Source organism: Chinchilla lanigera, unplaced genomic scaffold (genome assembly GCF_000276665.1).
Source record: "Chinchilla lanigera isolate Chin_1 unplaced genomic scaffold, ChiLan1.0 scaffold00050, whole genome shotgun sequence".
NCBI classification, from domain to species: domain Eukaryota; kingdom Metazoa; phylum Chordata; class Mammalia; order Rodentia; family Chinchillidae; genus Chinchilla; species Chinchilla lanigera.
In genome coordinates, this window is record NW_004955451.1 from 3,668,615 (window position 1) to 3,688,667 (window position 20,053).

At 50.4% G+C, this 20,053-nt stretch overlaps 1 protein-coding gene across 1 annotated transcript in view; it reads right to left on the reverse strand.

Annotated features, from left to right (window-relative positions):
* Ypel2 (yippee-like 2) overlaps positions 1-20,053 on the reverse strand; it is a 53,708-nt gene that overhangs the window by 23,664 nt on the left and 9,991 nt on the right. The window contains exon 2 of the mRNA XM_005393987.2: positions 13,777-14,089. Within this exon, the coding sequence (XP_005394044.1) occupies positions 13,777-14,089 (313 nt within the window). The remainder of the gene's footprint in view (positions 1-13,776; positions 14,090-20,053) is intronic.

Here is a 20,053-nt window from a genome sequence, read left to right on the forward strand (position 1 = left end):
TATACATATTCTGCAGTAGGGCTAGGGCCAGGGGAGGCAAGCTTGAAAGCTAGAACATAAAATTTAAAGAGGGGCTCATCTGAGGCATGGACTCTGCACTCGTCCCGCGAGAGTGAGTGCCCCCTTAGCCTGGTGTCCTGGGCGACCTGATCCTCTTGGCCAGACAGCCCTGACTCCCCATCACTCGCACTCAGACGTACAGAATAGGACTCTCTGGGGGTACAGCCTACAGAGCTGCAGGCCTGATGTGCTGTTAGATTTGGGAGTTGACACCCAGGAATCCCCATTATCTGATGCCAATTTCAACTCCTCTCTAACAGTCCCTAAACTACCTGAATGCTACAGAAACCACTTCTTTTCCCCCTTCTTGTGCCCCTATCCCAAACCTCATGGCTGGATCCAAACCATCTGAACTCTACAACTCACTTCTTCTTTTAAAATGAAAGGAGAGCTGGGCATGGTGGTACACACCTGTAAGCCAGCACTCAGGAGGCCGAAGCAGGACGATTATTGTAAGTTCGAGACTTGCCTGGGTTACAAAGTGAGCTCAAGGCCAGCCTGGAGTGCATAGTAAGACAATGTCTCAAAAAGAAGGCAAAAATAAATAAAATAAAAGGAAAGGAAAGGAAAGGAAAAAAATTTAGGTGTGGGACTGCAAGTGCCAGCTTTCAATCATTCGCAGAGCCATGCTCAAGAAGCAGCAGGAAAGGCAGGTGAGGCCAAGTGCCTGCAATCCTGCAGGCCTCAGTAGCTTACAACCTGCTCTTGAAGTTCTGGCTGCTTGCAGTTTGCCAATGATTTACCTGTTTGCCATTTAGCTGAAAGCACCACCAGGGAGGGACTGAGTGTGCTTATTAATTACAAACAGCACAGTACATTATTGATGCTTATTAAATGCTACATGATATCAACATTTGCAGTCACACAAAGCTCAAAGATATATGGTTTTCAGAAGCTAGGCAGAAGCCAATTTTCCAAAATAGGCCATGTTATTTTCTCATCCAATCTCAGTCAAATCCCTCCACTCTCAATAAAAATCTTTTAGTGAGCTGGGTGTGGTGGTAGGCACCTGTAATCCCAGAACTCAGGAGGCTGAGGCAGGAGGATTGTTGCAAATTCGAGACCAACCTGGGCTATAAATAGGGCTCAAGGCCACCTGAACTGCATAGCAAGACCCTGTCTCAAAAAGACAAAAATAAATAAATTAAATTAAATTAAATTAAATATTTAGTGGCTGGATATGGTTATGAATGCCTGTAATCCCAGGACTAGGAAGGCTGAAGCAGGAAGACCACTGTAAGTTTGAGGCCAGCCTGGGCTACAAAGCAAGTTCAAGGTCAGCCTGAACTACATAGTGAAACCCTGTCTCAGGACAAAACGGAACAAAACAAAACCTTTTAGTGGCTCCCCTTAGCACGTGGAACTGAGTTTCAGCTCCTGAGTTTGGCCTTCTGTACTTCTGTATGGTCCACCATGCTTGCCTCCTGCTTCCCTGAAACGTGCCTTCTCCACCTGTGTCACCTGTGGTTCCCCGTGCTTGCTCGTTTTTGTCCCTACTCAGAGTGAACTCCACTCTTGTTCACTGAGTGGCCATGTGTCCTGTCCTGCTCTTTGCCCCACAGCATCCTGATCAATCACCAGCGCAAAGCTTGCGTTTTTCCCCACATTCTGTAATTGCGGCCGCTCTGCTTATTGTTGGCCTTCAAAACCTCCGGAAGGCCAAGAATATTTCTGCGCCCACCCATGCGTCCCCACAGTGCCTCACACAGTCGTACTCTGCATATGCTTCGTGATCGGAGGGATTAAGTGACTTGCCCAGCACCACACTGAGAATGTAGTTAGTCAGGCTTGGAGCAAAGGTGGCTGGATCCCTCATCTAGGACTCTGCTGATGGTGCCACTGACTCCGCCGGCAGGGCTTCCACTGTTTTCCCATTAGAGATGACACTGTAGGAAACTATGTGTGTTGGTTGGGTCACCCCGGAACCTAGGGTGGGAACCCTTGGGTGCTGAATGGCTGAGGCCCAAGTCCAGCCTGTGACATGGAATTCTCTGAACAGCTAATTGACACCAGAGTGCCAATTACACCTCGTCAATTAGCGCAGTGCCTCAGCCCCTACAGTAATCATGCCAAAGGTAGCCACGGAGCTGATTTGAGATTCCTTTCGAAAATACACAAACGCATTTCTCCAAAACCCCCTTCCCACAGTCCTTTCAATCACCTAGCCAAGAGTTAGTAGGACTTGTAAGCCCAGGGCCTAATTGGGCCTCTCACATCTGTTTTGCAAACAGCAGTGCTTATTTGTGTATCTGCTCTCTATGTCTGCAGAGTTTTGCAGTTGAGACTATATGCCCAGCAAAGCCTAAAATATTTCTTATTTGGCCTTCACAGAAAAAGTCTTGCCAACCCTTGGATCAGGCCCAAAGAACCAGGAATCAAGACTCCAAACAGCCCCTCCTTCCTACCATGAGACTGGCTGCCCTTACTCTGGAAGTTAGTGGACCAAGTAGCTTTTGAATGAAATCATTTCTTTTTATAGCACTGGTTACAGGCCTAGGACCCAGGGGGGAGATTTTTGCCTGTCAGAGATACATAGGGGTCTGAAACCTCTAGCACATGGCCTGGTACGTAATGGTGCTCAATAAATGTTTACTGAATAAATAAACAAAGGCATGGGAAGGCAGCCAGTCTGGGCCCTGAACCAAAGTCCATCCTTCCTCCTGTCAGTTTCAAGGTGACCAGGCACACAGGTGGCCAGCAGCAGCCTGGTGACCTAGATGTGTCAGCCCTTATCTTATCGGCTTTCCTCCTTCCTCGTGTACTTACCCAGCACCTACATTCACAGTGCCCAGGCCAGGCTGGCCTGTTGTTTTTATAGGAGACAGACAGGGAGGAGTCTTCCTCCCCACAGATATATTTTGCTTTCCTTGTTTCTCTTGCTGAGGGGAGGATCAAGAAATATGGGGACTTCAGGCTTAAAGGAACTCCGTGAAGTCTGCTTTCACTCGGTTCCTCCTCGGGTTTCCTGGGTACATGTGTCTGGGGCGACCCTACCTGCCACGTGGAACGTTTTCCATTCAAAGGCAAGAGGCCAACTGCAGGCAAAGACGGGCAGCTGTTAGACTCCAAAGGGTAAGCCCGACAGGCACCACGCAGCAGCGAGGCCTGGTCGCAGGAACGCAGGCGTTCTTCCGAAGATGTCTGGGAGAACACCGCAGTTTCCCTAGGCCAGGCTCACACTGCAGGGCGGGCCGGGGGCAGTCAGGGAGCAAGTTGTGCACATTTGGGTACCTCAGGAAAAGCGGGCAATGTGAATGCAAAGCGACATGGAAAGGCTTTTCTCAGCTGCCCTGGACAGCCCTCGGGACCACAGAGGCCCCCGTTTCTACTGCCCTTGCCCTTGGTTGGTCCTTTGGCCGTTGGGCCTTCTGCTAACCAAGGGTCCTGAGTACAGGCTAAGTGAGAATAAGGTTCTACCCATCTGCTGCTGTATCTCCTACATCTAACAGCTGCCGAGGGAGGAGCTCACCAAAGGTAGAACACATGATAGGGTTGACCAGGGGCTCTTTTGTTTCTGTCCCCCCGCATCTGTCTGCTGGGAAACTGAGGCGACAAGGAATGCTCTTGGTGGGGCCAACCCCAACCTCCTGGGTCCCCAAAGATAGATCATTTTCCCTTTTAGGACCGTAAGTTGCCCCTTCAAAGACCCAAAGGCAGCAGGGCAGGACGGGCGGGGGTGGGGAAGCGCCAGAGCCACCTGCTCACCCTCCGGACACCACTGTGGGGTGGAAGGGAGGGAGTTTACGGGCTTAGACGTTGCTGTTGTTTTTAGCAGCAGCTGCCGGAGCCATCTCCTCCTCTCTTCCTCTCCTCCCCCTCCTCCTCCTCTGAGTCATTGTCCAGCCACCAGCCATAGGCCAGGGAGAGGAGGGGGCACAGCGAGCTTGGCAGTCCTGACCCCAGAGACAATGCTCTGGGTCACCAGGTCAAACCGTCCCCTCTGAAGCTTTGCTGAGGGCTTTGGGAACAGAGGCATCAGAGATTCTCTTTTAGTTCGCTTTTCATAACATGAAGAGAGTGGCTCCTTTAAAGAGAAGCCCACCCCACTCCCGCCCAGAAGCCTCACAGAGCGAAGGAAACGGAGGAGTTCTCAGCCACGCTGGGCGACCAGGCCAGGGAGCCCTCTCCCAGCTGCCTGGGCCGCTGCTGTCAGGAGATCAAGGTCTTTGTAACTGGCTGGCATGTGGGTCAGAGGCAAAATAACCACCTGACAGATTAGAAGGGAAGGGGCAGAATTTTCCATTTAAATTCTAGAGAGGCCTCGCTGCTGCCCGCAGGTAAGGCTGCAGAGCTGCCGGGGAAGGTACTGCTGACGTTACTTAATTACCTCTGGAGACCCGCCGGTCCCCTTGGAATTATAAGCAACAAGAGACTCATGATTACAGAGGCCCCTGGAGCTCACTGACAGCAATCGTATGGCAAATGCAATAGCTAAGCCGCTCAAAAAAGGGGAGGGGGGCAATAGACAAACAGACCAGGGTGCCGGGCCCTGGTTATACTGCAGGGCCACTTTCCATGGGGCTTCACTTCCTGAATATTCACAAACTAACAACAGCTACTAATGTTTCCCAGACACTTACTGTGTGTTATGCACTAGAAGTACTTTGCATTGGTCGCTTCATTTCATTTCCAAAAAAATCCCACCATATATGTAGTATTAGTATTGTTCCTACTTTGCCAGAACACGGAGAGGCGAGTTGGTTAAAGTGCACAGCTATTGAGTGAAAAAGCCACAGTTTCTGAACACAGCCAGTCTGGCTCAGACCAGCAAGTTGTGTGGCCTCGGATCATCTTGTGCCACTTCGTTCAATTAGAATCAGAAGATGGAGACGACAGAAGGAACTTCAAAGGACTCTGCTGCTCTCATACCGATGGATGGACAGATGGAGAAAAAGAGCCAGAGAGGTGAACAGTCTTGCAAGATCACAAAGCTTGACACTTTCATTCCCCCAGCTGCCAGCCATCTAGCCGTCTCCCAGGGCCTCTCGTAACGCAAGGGCCTATTACACTCAAGGCAGTGTGTGCGTGCTTGTGTGTGCAGGTGCGTGTGTGGTGGGAGGAGGTGGCAAAGCGTAAAATCAAGAGCTTCCCCAGTTTTCTTTGGGCCTTAGATTCCTGGTCTGTAAAAACAAGGAGCTGAGCCAGAAAACCCAGGTTCAAAGAAAGGCGGCTCCAGCTCTAAAGTTCTGAGAGTCTATGACTCCAGGACATTTAGAATCTTGTTAGGAAATAAGATAATTACACATAAAATGTGAATGCAACCACAACAACACAGGCTTCGCTATAAGCCAGTCCTTATTAACTGCCAAAAGAACAAGCAGCCGTGAGTTCTACAGACCTTCAGTGGAGGGAGGGAATCCTACAGGAGGAAGACTTCCACCTACAAAATACTGGAGCTGGTCCTCGAGGAGAGGTGGGAATTAGGTAGAAAGAAAAGAGGATTCTCCAGGTAGGGAAGAGGAAAGCATAGGATTTACCCTCAGTAATACTTTCATGGGAGAAACCATGAAAATAGCTGAGGCTCAATGGAGCTATGCTGGCCACACTGTCAAGCTGCGTTATAAAGGGCACGGACAGATCCAGATCTCAGCCCGTCCAGCTTCTTGGCAACTCGGCCTTTGACAAGTCACTTAATCCCTGTCTTGGAGGAAAGTTATAAAGTAAGTGACACCGGGCATGGTAGCTCACGGTGTTTAACGCATAAGAAATAGTACAGCACTGAACAATAGTGCATAATAGTGGGTTCTGGTCAGGCCCGAAACACAGCAGCCGAACCAGTAGCAGTGAAGCAGTTTTTATCATTCCAGAGGCCACAGGGAGCGTAGGGTGTGCAAACGAAACCACTGGGGAGGGGTCGGTCCTGCACCTCCCTTTTGGCTCACAGGGTGAACGTTCTGGTGAAAAAGTGTCTGGATTCTGAGGAGGACCACAGGCTGTGCTCACCTGTGTCCTTACTAAGTACCCAAATGCTAATGCACAAGCCAATCTTATGATTCAAACCTTACAGGCATCTGTAAACCACCGAGTTAATTTTCAGGGTATGCCTCATTGCTCAAGTCAACATTTCCTTTTGGTATTTAAAGTAACCCCCTAGAAGAGGACCTTATCTGGACTGATTCTTGCTCCGGGTGCATGCAGTCTGCAGGTGGGAAAGAAAATCACCAGACTTGGTCCCTGGCAGTTCCTTTGATAATAAATCAGCGAGCAGCTCTATGCGTGCACACATCGTTAATTTTCACAGGGACCAAACAGGACTGTGGGACAGGTTTGCCTCCCATCTAAGAGTACTCAATTCACGTTACCCAGCCCGCAAACCAGAGACTTTCTGTCTGCCAAACAGTGGTCAGCAAATACTTAGGGAATGACTGCCATGTGCCTGGAACACACTCAGACCACAGCACTGGACGCACTCAAGTTGTGCCCTTTCTGTATTCCTCCGCAGCTGTTCTGCCACACCACAGCGACATTCACCACTAGCCGGTCATGTCGGCATCTGCTCAGAAGTCCTGGGCCGCGCCAAAGCGCAAGTCAGGATGAATCTGAGCTTCTAACAGTCTGGCTCGAGCTGCTCTTTCTGGTCAGTTTTCACACCGCTCCTCAATATCTAGCCCCACACAATGGCTATTCCCTGCACACTCCCTGCCCGTCTCTTTATTCACGATGCTGCCACACCAGCGGCTCCCTGCACACGTCCACCTGCTGGGGCTCAGGCTTCTAGGCACAACTCAATGCCACTCCTTGCAATCTTCCCAGAACCTCATTTTCTACACGGATGGTTCTAAAGGGTTGGCTCGTTTCTTGTTTTAACCAACAACTTTGAGAAAGTGACACAAACTATGGAAGCCTCCTTAGAAAAATATGTGTGCACATACAATCACACATACAGCTCAGGGATCCCCTGAAGCCAGTCCACGGACCCCAGGACCCAGAGACTGCTGAGCTACATTCCTAACACTTTATATTTTATTTTGAGACAAGGTCTTACTAACTCACCCAGGCTCTTCTGGGACTTCAGATCTTCCTGCCTCAGCCTCCCCAAGTGGCTAGGACTGCAGGCGCATGCCAGTACACCCAGCAAGGAATCTGTCTTCTAGCACTGAGTCATTCATTTAAACAGTCACTGAGGATTTTCCAGTCTTTAAGAACTGTGCTGGGGGGGCTGGGGATTTAGCTCAGCAGCAAAGCGCCTGCCTGGCAAGCGCAACATCATGAGTTCGGTTCCCAGTACCGGAGAAAAACCAAAAAAAAAAAAAAGAACTGTGCTGGGTTAGAGACACAAAAATGAGGTCTCAACTGTCTCTTCAAGTAGTTCACAGGCACCAGGGCATGGCAGCACACGCCTGTAATCCCAGCACTCAGGAGGCTGAGGCAGGAGGATCGCTTTGAGTTCAAGACCACCCTGGGCTACAAAGTGAGCTCAAGGCCAGCCTGAACTGCATAGCGAGACCCTGTCTCAAAAAGACAAAAAAAGAAATAAAAAATATAGTTCACAGGCTAATGAGAGACAGGCAAGTAGCACAGCTAATGAAGTCTGCTTTAAGAGAAACATAAGGTACAGCACAAATTGATGGATGACTTACAGAATAAAATAACAGTTCCTGAGGATGAGCCCTTTGAAGGTAACACTAATACCAAGCATGGTGCCATACACATACAGAGGGTTACATATATTTAGTATTTGTGCAATGTGGAATGGAAGGGACGAGGTAAAAGAGCAAATACAAGCATGGTCCCCACTGCCATCGCCCATATATACCAAACAGACCCCAGTGTAAATTTGGGTAGTCTACGCTACCCAAATTATCCCAGCCTAACTTATGGTTCATCTCAACCTAAACTGCTTCAATTTCTGTCTCTGTGGAAGACACCGTAAGGCGTATATGTACAAGTTCCAATGCTGTCATCTACCCACATCCCTTAGTTCAAAGGTTTCCTGATTCACCTGTCACCCCTTCTGGGGTGACAGACCGCTCTAGAGAGCTGCACAGGGGCTGACACTTTGTGAGCAGGGGAAAGGGCTTCCGCAGGTCAAACACTGAAGGGAAAGAAGTACTCTTAGGTTAGAAAAAGTAATTCTCTTTATAAAGTCAAATTGGCTAAGAAAGACTCTGTCTCAAAATAAAATAGTGAAGGGCTGGGGACACAGCTCAATGGTAATGCCTTTTTCTAGTATGCATGAGGCCCTGGGTTTAAGTCCCAGTACTAAAAAAAAAAACAAGAGCAAATCTAGTCATGGTGGCGGTGTACACCTTTAATCCCAGCACTCAGGAGGATGAGGCAAGAGTTCAAAACCAGCCTGGGCTACGGTGAGACCATGTCTCAAAAAACCTAAAAGGAGAGGAAAGAAAAGGAAGAAGAAAGAAACCTGCCCTGACAGGAGAGAACAGGTTGGGACACAGGCCTCTGTACTTCCACACCAGCCGATCCGCCATGTCCACTACATGGGGAAAATCACTGCACAGGACATAGGGTTCAGACAGTGGTGGGAAGCTGAGGCAGGGTAGGCTTTCTGCATCTCACCCTCTGCTTCTTTTCACAAAGCAGCGCAGCATCTAATCCCCAGGCAGAGGAAGACACAAAGTCACCACTGTGAGTGCAGTGGAGGCCAACAGGGAAGGAATATAACCCGCCTCCTAGGTTCCCAAGAGCAGAAGCACGGCCCAGGGTTCCGCACACAGAACGCTGAGGGCTGGGAGGACAGAGCCCGCCCTGCGGCTGAGGGGCCTCCGGCTGTCACTGTTTGCTCCTGAAGAGGAGCTGGCACCAGATGATCGGCAGTTCTGGGAGTGCTGCACTTGTTTCAGAAGATAAGCTGACATAACAACCACAAATAGTACTGGAGGATAAGCAGAACATTTCTTCCTTCCTCTTGCCCCGGACGGCCAATCTACAGCCTCCGATGACGCCTTTCCTCAAGGACCAAGAGCACAGGGCCACCTGTGCCTTGGAATGAAGTCACAAGTCCCCAGAGAGAGTCTGTGACAGACTTAATTCATGCGCCACTCCCAAATGACTACGCAACTCTGCGGGGTTGGCGGCAAGAAGGACCACAGACGAAGGACCACAGACAACGCTTGACTGGGACCCAGGGTTCCGTACGAGCTGGTGCCGCTGATTTAGATTATTCTCACACAAGGCAGCTAACTGGTTATAAAATAATAATAGCTTCAGTTGGATCAAAGCATATTTTTATACTGGGGCTGGCACCATAAAGAAAGAAACAACAGTGTGAGCAATTCCTCGTGCCAACTCAAACTATTTCTGCATGCAAACACTCCAGCGCTTAGACCATAACACCCCCTAAGACAGAAACTGCAGGACGCCTCAGCACATTCCCCAGATAGTTCCATGATCAATTCAAAGCTTCCCCCAACTCCTACAGAGGAGAGGCTGCTACCTTTCTCCCTCTACAGACACAATAAACTTCTGTGTGCTCGTGTGTGCGTTTCCCGTGTTGGGAACTGAACCCAGGGCCTTGCGCATGCTAGGCGAGAGCTCTGCTACTCACCTCCACATGCCAGCCTTATGTGCTTAGCTCTCTAGTGCCCCTGCCTCATCCAACTCCTCTGCTCCAAATCTAACGCAAAGCTATCTTGGCCTGCAGCGCGGGCAATCCCCCCTCCAACGTATTCCCTTCCTTCCACTTTTTTTTTTTTTGACAGTAAAACCAAGAGAAGCAAATTACTTCATATTTGCATAAACCTTTTAATTTGCAAACCACCCACACATCCATGATCTCATCTGAGCCTGACAACAACCCAGTGAGGTAACCCTGCGCCCTTTCCCAGTGAGGCGTGCCGCCGCACGGGGCTGTGACAGGGCTGGCACAGGGCAAGCGCACACTAAGTGCTAGCCATCTGTTGCATTCCAAATGTGTGTCCTGTTGCTCCCCCAAAAAATTCACTTTGAAATCTCAACTTCCAGCCAGGCGCAGTGGCACACACCTGCAATCCTAGCACTAGGGAGGCTGAGGCAGGAGGACTGCCTCAAAATCAAGGCTAGCGTGGGCTACATAGTGACCTTGTCTCAAAAAAGCCAAAAGCGAAGCAAAACAAAAACAAATCCCAGGTCCCAAAATGATGGTATCAGGACATGGGGCCTTTGGGAGGTTATTAGGTCATGAAGGTAAAAAGCCCTTGTGAGTGGGGTTAGCGTTCTTACAAGGAAGCCAGCGAGAAAGCCCTCAGCTCCTTCCACCACACAAAGCCACGGCAAGAAGAAACCATCTGTGAACCAGAAGGTGGCCCCACACCCGACACTGAATCTGCCAACATCTTCCTCTTGGGCTTTCCGCCTCCAGAACTATGAAAACTCAATGTCCGCTGCTCACAAGCCACCAACGCTACGACCACTTGCCCTAGCAGCCTGAGTGTACGAGACAACACTGAACACAGCAAATGGTATTCTGCCCACTTGAGGAGGGAGAAACAGACTCAGAGGCTGGAGAGCTGACTGCCTAGAGAGCAGGCAACGAGGCCTCTGGGATGGGAAGCCAGCTGGGAAGGGAGGAGGCCTAGTGCAGAATTCTTTCCACCACCCTACAAATATAGACCTCGATTGTTTCAGACTGCACTGCACATTTCCACGCAGGCTCAGCCACACTGCCAGGGAGGCCCGCAGTCCCGGGCTCCTCCCAGGCCTCTGCCGGCCACACACTAGGGCAGGAGTTCCCTGGACCCTTGCGTCCTCTTCTCCACAATGAAGGCAAACAGGTCTCTCCCCCTGCCCCCGCCCAACAACTGTCAAGCTTTCAGACCAAAGGCCCCAGTTACAGGTTACAGAGTGTCCTTTAACTGCACTGCTGCCAGCTCTCTATCTGTTTCCCAGCTCCTGCTCCCACTGGGCAGATTCTGAAACCCAAGGAGATTAAGTCAAGAGGGGAGAACAGGAGGGACATTCTCTCCTTGAACTTTCTTAAATGGAAAAGAGGAAAAAAATGAAAAGAAAGGCCCATTTTCCAAGGAGGGGGCTGGGGTGATGATCTTTCCATTAACGGACCTGCATAAGAATCTATAGATTATGTATGCCGGGGGCGGCTGCGGAGCAAAATAAAGGAATCTTTGTACGACACTCGCCACAGCTCCCTCACTCCTTCCCCACAGCCGGGCATTTCACCCGGCTCCTTAAATCATCAAGCTCTAATGCACCCCATCTGTGCACCGGCTGCAGCCAATGAAACCAAAGCCTGTGCTGACTTTGGCCTGGGCTTGTGAATGAGCCTTTCTGCCCCAACGGGGGCAGAAAGCAGAACACGAGGCTAATGAAGCCTTTTTTGCTCGCGACTTGTCTTCTCGCTCATTGCTGGGGCAAGAAGCTCCAGCTCCATCTGTCCCTTTATCTGATCACTGACTGAGCTCTTGCCACAGTGAGGTTCGGATCTGGAGACGTGGCCCAAGGATAGGAAGGGTGGGGGCGCACTCCTGGCAGAGGCCCACAGGCCCGAGATGCCCTTAGCCGCATATTCAGAGAATCGTGCTTGATTCGGAGTGGCTGACACAGAGTGAGGAAGCGGCAGGAGTCCCAGCTCAGAAACCAGGCCCTGCAAGATGTCAAAGCCCTGCACACCCAGCCAGACAGATGCGACAGACTTTGAAGGCTGTGACCATCTCTATATGCTCCACTTCTACCCACCTCACGGGGACCAGCTCAAGTAACCGCCTCTTCCAGAAATCCTGCTCTGAATACCTGCTCCAAGCAAAAATGCTCTTTGCTAATTTGAAATTCTGGACAACTCTTTATGAGCCTCAGCTTCTCCATCGGTGTAAGACATGCCTAACTCCTACCTTAAAGAATTCTTAGGAGAGGGGCTGGGGATTTAGCTCAGCGGCAAAGCACCTGCCTGGCAAGCGCAAGGTCGTGAGTTCAGTTCCTGGTACCGGAGAAAAACCAAAAAAAAAAAAAAAAGAATTCTTAGGAGAGTTAAGTGAGACGGCCTTGTCGTGTCAAGCAGCAGTTTGTAGTGTACAGAAGGGGCTGAAACACACGTCATTGGCACCTCACTTTTTTATGATGCATACCTTGTCTTCCTTGTGTTAAAAAGATGTTTTGGTTTCCCCTTTACATATGGGCAAACACTTTCTTTGGAGATGTCCAACCCCGCAAAAGGGAAAACTCACAATTTCCCTCCAAGGTTACAGGCTTCCTTCCAATGCCCAGAGAACTGGCTGGTCTTGTCTCTGACCAGCCTCCCTATCCAAATTTCCAGACAAGAGGTTCCCCCAAAATTGAACGGGAATCTAAGACAAGATGGATCAGCTGATAAAGGAGCCAAGCCGACTGAAACAGAAATAGCATGAAGGAGAGCAGCAGAGAAGGGAAAGTGGGGCAGAGGCAAAGTCCGGCCAGGAATTCGAGGGCTCTAGATAGCAGAGGACTCTGCACCCTGGAACGAACAGGCCTGAAATGAGGGATTCAGTCCCCAGGCTTGGCTGAAAAGTCCCTGCTGCCACAGACTTCCTGCGTCCATTCGGCCCGCTGGACAGGAATGTTCTACACCTGGTGCCTGCAGCCCTCCTCCCTCTCTGGCCCAGGCTACCAAACCAGAGGCAAAGAAAGCAAAGCACCTTTTCCAACACTTCTTGTAAATAGGTCAGGAACACCTTTTTTTAAAAAAAAAAAAAAAAAAAAAACAACAACAACTTAGCCTGGGTCTGCATAAAAGTTTGTTTTTCCCTTAATGGCATGAAAGAAAGATGCTGTTTAAGGGAAAAGTCTCCCGTGATCTTTTTCTCTTTGTCATTCAGTCCAGTAAAACCAGTTTCTCCTCCCCTGGGAATCTAGGGCCGGGAGGGAGGAAGCTCCCCTGAGAATGAAGCTTACAGTATCCAGTTCCTAGACCGCACAACTGAAGTCTTGGGTTTGTTTATTTCTTAGTGACCCCCAGCCTCAACTTTATAAGCAGTTCCTGAGGTTCCTAAAGGAAGAAACAGGGCTGCTCTGATCATAACCAAATGTCATTCCATATTACTGCATGGAAAAGCCCTAAAGGGCTCTGCAGGCCAGTGGGTCAGTTCCTCAAAAGGCCACTTCTGTTCCTCTCCAAAGGCCATTCATTTTGGTAATGCTCTGGCCTCACAGCTCTCCCTGAGGCTTGCCAAAGGATCTCTGGCTTTAGCTAAGAAACCCTCTAAAACGGGGCTAAGTGTGTCGCTCAGTGATAGAGCCCTTGCCTAGCACAGGGAAGGCCCTGGATTCAATCCCCAGGTGCAAAACCAAAACAACAGTGAACCCTCTACAAGACCCCACTGCTCTTCAAATTCACTGTCCAAACAGAAAGCCCTCTGCACAGAATTCATCTGCCAACCTAAAGCAGGCAGGCGTTTTATTTGGGTACCGGGAATCGAACTCAGAACCTTGCACTTGCCAGGCAGGCATTTATGCCACCAAGCTATATCCCCGGCCCTGCCAACCTAAACCAAGCAAGCCGAGCACAAGGCTCCAATCATTCCTTAGCCCCTCCTTTCTCTGGCCTGCAAGCTGCCATCCTTGCAACAAGGATGGTCTCTCATTTCCAAGACAAAAAAGTAAACTACAACCCTGGTCCTACAGCTCCTGGTTGTTTCTCAGTTAAGCGAGACAGGCACGCAGGCCAGCCGTCCCTGTACATGAGGTGGGAACAGTATCCTGGTCTCAAGAGAGCTCGTAACCTCTGCAACCTCCACAGCCAGAAGTGCCCTCCCCGGGGGTTGGCAGGAAAGGTCTGCACTGAGCATGTACCTTGGAAATTAGTTCATCGTGATTGGCCAGGTGAGCCCTGCAGTGAATGCAGCTGTAGGTCCGGTGGCAGGAGGGCAGATATGCCTGGAAAGTCTTGGATCTTGTCATCTTCACCATTGGCGCCGCTGATCGTGGAGAGAACTCTGGGGCCGCCCACGAGGCCCTCCCACAGGACGGGTCGCACGGGAAACACCGGAAGACACAGGTAAAGGCCGTGGTTTGGCAGGGGGTGGTGTGGGGCAGGCTCCACACACTGGTAACGTCTTCAGAGCAAGGACCCTCAAGCAGAGGTCTCGGGCTGGTTCTCAGCAGCCTGCAATGCCAAGGCAAGGGAGACAGCATTAGCGAATGGAGCAAGTCTTCCTCTAAAACAAGCAGAGTCCAAGTGTCACCCAGAGGCACAACACAGCCAGGATAAAATGGTCCCCTTTCGTCTGTTTCTTACTGGGCCCACGCCGCCCAATGGATGTAATGGAAATCTCTCCAGTCTTACTGCTTTTCTAAGATTGGAGATTCGGTATCAGCTCAGCACTTCCGGGAGCTACCCAGGAACCTAGCAAACCAGTACCGCCCCCTTCCCCTGGCGACGGCCAGAACTGAAGACAGCTCTGCACAGCCCCAAGGAAAGGCCTCTGAGGACACCTATGCCACACGCAGCTGCTGGAGACAGCTCAGGGCCCAACAGTCACACGTGGGCTCTTACCATTTCCAGATGCCGGGGCAGCCCTGCTCTTGCAGCCGCCACCTGCCTGCGCAGCCGGCTAACCCGCACCGCCTTGCCTCGGAACTGAGCCCCGGACCCAAAGGGTCGACTTCTCCGTTGCTTGGGAGAAGCGATTCCCTTTGCAATGCCTTGTTCAGAACCTGATGCCCAGCTTGCTTTTTGAGAAAGGTCAGTAAATGAATAAAATTGCTGGTATATTCACAGCCTCTGACAACGGACAATCACAAGGAGAGTGCACTTTCCCAGAATTTCTCCCTAACCCTCAAGTGTCCCACCCATGTCCCACAGTACCAAACACCTCCAGCCCCTCCTCAGCTCTCTTCTTCTAGGGGGCCCAGGGACGCTAAGATCGTGGGGCAGCTCCCAGGGCGACCCAGTGAGCAAGAGGGCAGGGGCCCGAGGCGCTGCTCCTCGCGGGCTCACCTAAGCCGGGGCCCTGGCGCCCATCTATTCCCTGGGCTCCACTAATGGGGGTGATGTTCCCACTTGCCTACCTCCCAGGAGAGCCTTGAGTGTTAATTAACACCTGCGTCATGCTTTGAAGATAAAATTATTTAGAGACAGGGAAGAAAAACAAAATCAGATCTCCCTCGCTGCATTGTGTCTGGGACCCAGCCATCTGTGCATTTAAGAGAAAGCCTGCAAACCAGTCTTCCCTCTCCTCTAAACCTCACTGAAATCAACTCTTCCAAAAGGAACCTGCTTATGGTGAGTGGTGTGGCTCAGTGGTAGAACCCTTGCATGAGGCCAAGGTTCAAATCTCAGCACTGAAAAAACACATTTAGTCCAGCCAACAAAAACTCTCAGGTCTAAAGAGCTCAATTAAATCCCCATCAATTAAACAGGCCAAGTGTGGTGCCATATACCTGTAATCCCAGCACCCGGGAGGCTGAGGCAGGAGGACTGCTGCAAGTTTAAGACCAGCCTAGATTGCAGAGACCCTGTCTCAAAACAAACAAAAAAATCCAATAACCACCCCTCAAACCCACATCACCTCAACAGATTTATCAAAGAGAAGCTGCTCACCTCCTGGCCCCCGCCTCATACTCCTGAGACTCTGGAGTGTGGCAACACAACTGCCAAGTCCTGGGCTCAAAGACAACAGTGGTCACTAAGCCTTACCCCATGAGGAGAATATGTTCCTTCCGCAGCCAAGGTGACCAACTATAGGTGAGGTGCTCTGGGGATTCAGACCTATAAAGTCATCCCTGCTCGGTCTTCCCCTGCTATCTTTAAAGATGTGAAATCAAGTTAAACTGAACATTATAGAAATGCGTGAAGGACATGAAGAGGAGAAATGACAGACTCCCTCAGCTTTGCCTTAGAGCGCATAGGACACAGGGCAGGAAATACATGCGTGAACCCTTGGACCAGACCCCCTGAACGTCCCTCAGATGGAGGCAGGGGCTGAGGATGGGCCAACGGCCCATGGTAACCAAAGCTATGGGATGCTGAAGGGTTACAGGTGGTAGAAAGAGCCAGGCACCCCCGCTGGGGTTTCCTGAAATACCCTCAACCTTTCCATGCTCTGTTCCCCTGTCAGGAAGGAGGCTTTCCAGGAAGGTGAGGGAAAGTGAGCAGGGTGCTCCCCCAGGGCCAAACGCTTCTGAAGGCCAGGGCCTCGCTGCCCCCATAGGAGCGCAGGAGCGAGGGAAGCACTGGGCCATCTTTTACACAAACACCCAGGGGAGAAAGGGAAACAATGACCCTGGCTGCCTCTCCACGTTTACAGAGCAGCTACAGAGTCTGTTTTCTTATGCATGCAGACAGCTTCTAAATTATGCATTTCCCTGGAGTACAATTATTTCTTTTCTCACTTCTCTTCTGTAGGAAACTAAAAAAAAAAAAAGTTCACAGGCAGGTTTCTGGTTATTCTCAGCTTCATATCCAAATCCCCAAATTTCCTCAGTTACCTTCTGCAGAACAAGCATTTACAGTCTGTATTAAATGTCAATATGTCACAAACACACAGCCATGCATACATACATTCATTCATCCCTCATCATGGCTCTGGGCATATAAAGATAAGATAAAACTCCACTGCGTGGGCATGGCCTGGGCTGTCTAGTGTTAGAGAACCCTGCAGAGTTGAAACCGCAGGCGTTAGTCCTGGCTATGAAGGACTCACCCTGGCCCCGTTGTTCCTCAATGGGAATTCACAGGCATCCTAAAGTGGTGATCCCTTCCCTAGAAGAGAGAAAAGAAAAAAGGGTCTTGCTGAAAATGCAGCTCCTGCAACCAGTCCTGGACAAGCTAGAAGGAACACTAAGGATGAAGGAGTAGCTGGGTGTGGTGGCACATGCCTGTAATCCCGGCGCTCGGGAGGCTGAGGCAGGAGGATCGTTGCGAGTTCGAGGCCAGCCTGGGCTACAAAGTGAGCTCAAGGCCAGCCTGAACTGCACAGCGAGACCCTGTCTCAAAAAGACAGAAAAAATAAAATAAAATAAAAAGATGAAGGGGCAGAAAGGGGAAGCAGGCTGGCTGGCAGAGAAAAGAGGCAAGCCAGGGCCTGAGAAGTCACAGCTAGTGCTGCCTGCCTCCCATTTTAGGGAAAATTTTAAAAGCTGATTCTTAGAGAAGAAAATAAAATAGATGGATTTCCTATAAATAAGGGAATTCGGGGTCTAGGGCTGCAGACCTCACCACTTTGAAGTTTTGGACTCTGGTTCCTGTCCACAGAGCCGCAGGGTCCATGGCTTCATGAGTCTAACTCACAGAGCATTTGTGGAATCCAAGCTGGTTTCCAACAATAATCAAATGTGCTCTATATTTAAAAGCCTCCAGGCACATGTATAGATTAAACAGTATTTTAAGTGAACTAATAATCCATCACAGTAGAAATTAAAGGAAGATTTGCTACCACCCCCAGTGGGCTCACACTGACCAGCATGGAAAGAAAAGATGTGAAATATTATGATTAAAAACAAAGATCTTAGCCACATCACCTCAGAGCCAAATGCACAGGGAGAACACGCCAGACCCGACTGGCCCACCTGACAGACGGGCTCCTTCCACCACCAAGCACAGGGACAGCTAGAACTCAAGCCCCAAGCTTCTGAGTGTCACTAGGAGGGCAGGGAGCCAGATCCACGTGGCTTAGTTACGCCATGAAGAACGTGAGGAGGTGGATGCAGGCTGGATGCACACACACACACACACACAGCCACAGAAACTGACCATGCAGGTAGAACTTGCTACAGGAAACAACTCCTCCAGGCCTGGACAGAACCGTCCACCAACATCGGTCTCTCTGTTCCTGTTTTCTTCGAGTGCTTTGGTGGTGAGCAGGCGAAGCCAGGAACAGAAGTGGGCCCTGGAATCTCACAGACCACTTCCACTCCATCCTAGCTGATTGACTTTTGACAAGTTATCCAACCCTCAGCTTCCCCACCACTAATAATAGCAAATAATACCAACCTACCCAGGGTGCTAAGTATTCAATGAGATGACCTAACCGGGTGTGGTGGTGATGTGCGACTGTAATCCCAGCTACTCTGAAAGCTAAAGCAGGAGGATTTCGAGTGCCAGACCAGCCTGGGTTGGGTGTCCTGGGTTGGCCTGCGATGTCAATTCAAAAACAAAAACAAAAAGAAAAGAAAAAAAAAAAAAGCAAGAGAGATGACCTAAGCGCTGGCAGACAATACACACAAATAACTGTAAGCTATTATTTCCAGCGGTCAGTGAAAAATAAAACAGATGCTACTACTTAAAAACAAGAGGAAAACAAAACAAAAGAGTTCAGGTTGAAGCTGAAGCAGGTAGACACAGCCCAGCAGAATGGGTGACATTAGGATACTTTTACCCCCCAACAGGGTGCCACTGGGCCATCTCTCCAGACCTAGAATCCCTTCTCAAGGTGAAGGGGGGCGTGTGATAGTGCTGGAGGAGCCACAGAACGCACTGGTGCCGAGGTCCTACTACAAAGGACCCTCCTTTCATGGCTCCCTTCATGGCTCCCTTCATGGCTCCCTTACAAGCCCTGGAAGACTCCTGAGCTGCTCTCTCCCCCTCTCTCTCCATCAGCATTTCAATCACTCTTATCTATTTAAAAAGCAGCTTCACAGTCAGACACACACCTGTCGTCCCAGCACTCTGGGAGGCGGGCGCAGGATCACAAGCTCAAGCCCCAGCCTGGGTAACTCAGCACCTTAGAAAGATACTATCTTAGGAAAAGGAAAAACACGGTCTGGGGACGTAAAGCAGTAGGGTGTCACTGTGTTCAATCCCTAGCGCCAAATAAATAAATAAATAAATGGATGTCAAAAAAAAAAAAAAAAAAAGAAGGGGCTGGGGATTTAGCTCAGCGGCACAGCGCCTGCCTGGCAAGCGCGAGGTCGTGAGTTCGGCTCCCGGTACTGGAAAAAAACAAAAACAAAAAAAAAAAAAAGAAGAAGAAGAAGAACTGGAAGCAGTTTCTAAAGTCAGCTTGCACGGCTTATTAGCTGAGTCAGACCTTGGATATACTATTTAACTTTTCTGAACCTGAGGTCCCTAAGATCTACCCCAAATGGCTCTTGTGAAGAGGAAGAACTAAGTTCACAGAGACGACGGACTCAGCACACAGTAAACTCCGGGTGTGCGGCCCCTTCCCTCACACAGGCTTTGGCCACCTCTCTCGCTCCCGGCCTCCTCTGCGCTCCACCTACTGCACTGACACTCCAGGGTCTCAACCGCATAAGGGAACCCTTAGCTACTTAGGGCTGGGCAACTTGAACTAACTTACTTTAGTTCCCCCCACGCAAATACACTTGCGCGGTTCTGTGGATGCCGATCCCCTCGAGGACACAACCTCCCCAGCTTCCCTCACCAGATCCTCACGGTCCAAAGTCTCAGCTCAGATGTCGCCTCAGCACTGGGCTGAGCAGGCCCTCCTCTGTGTTTACCTCTGCCTTCTCCCTCCTGAAGCTACAAATCCTCTTCTACCTCTGTACTCCACACTAGAGGACAGGGGCCACGCCAAGTCCTTTCTGTGCCCCTGAAATCAGCAGATGGGACAGCAGAGGTCAAACGCCACCGCTGGACTGAACTACCTCTGCTCCTCTCGGGGATGAGCACAGCAGGCCACCTACCTGCACAGGGGCACACAGGACACAGGGCCCTCCCTTCCCTCCCCAAGGAATGAGGAAGGACACTGGTCACCCGGGTCCCCACGCCCCACCTAACCCAAAGCTCCCCTCACAACTTCCACTCACGTCCCGTGCTGGGACACCTGCACTACGGACGACCCTTCAAATCCTGGGTGTTGGGGCTGGGGATTTAGCTCAGCAGCAAAGCGCCTGCCTGGCACGCGCAAGGTCATGAGTTCAGTTCCCGGTACCGGAGAAAAACCAAAAAATAAAATAAAATAATAAAAAAAAATCCTGGATGTTAACCAAAGGCCTGTCACCGGCATCCAGGGCTGGTCTTTACATTTTTGGGTCTACGTTTAAAAAAAGAACTTCTCCGAAAGCCTTAGAAGGACTTGAAAGGCCGGAGGGCAGGACCACGACTGCACACCCACGTTGTTTAACCATCTGCGAGGAGCCCAAGAAGCCTGGGTGAGCAGCGGTGGCC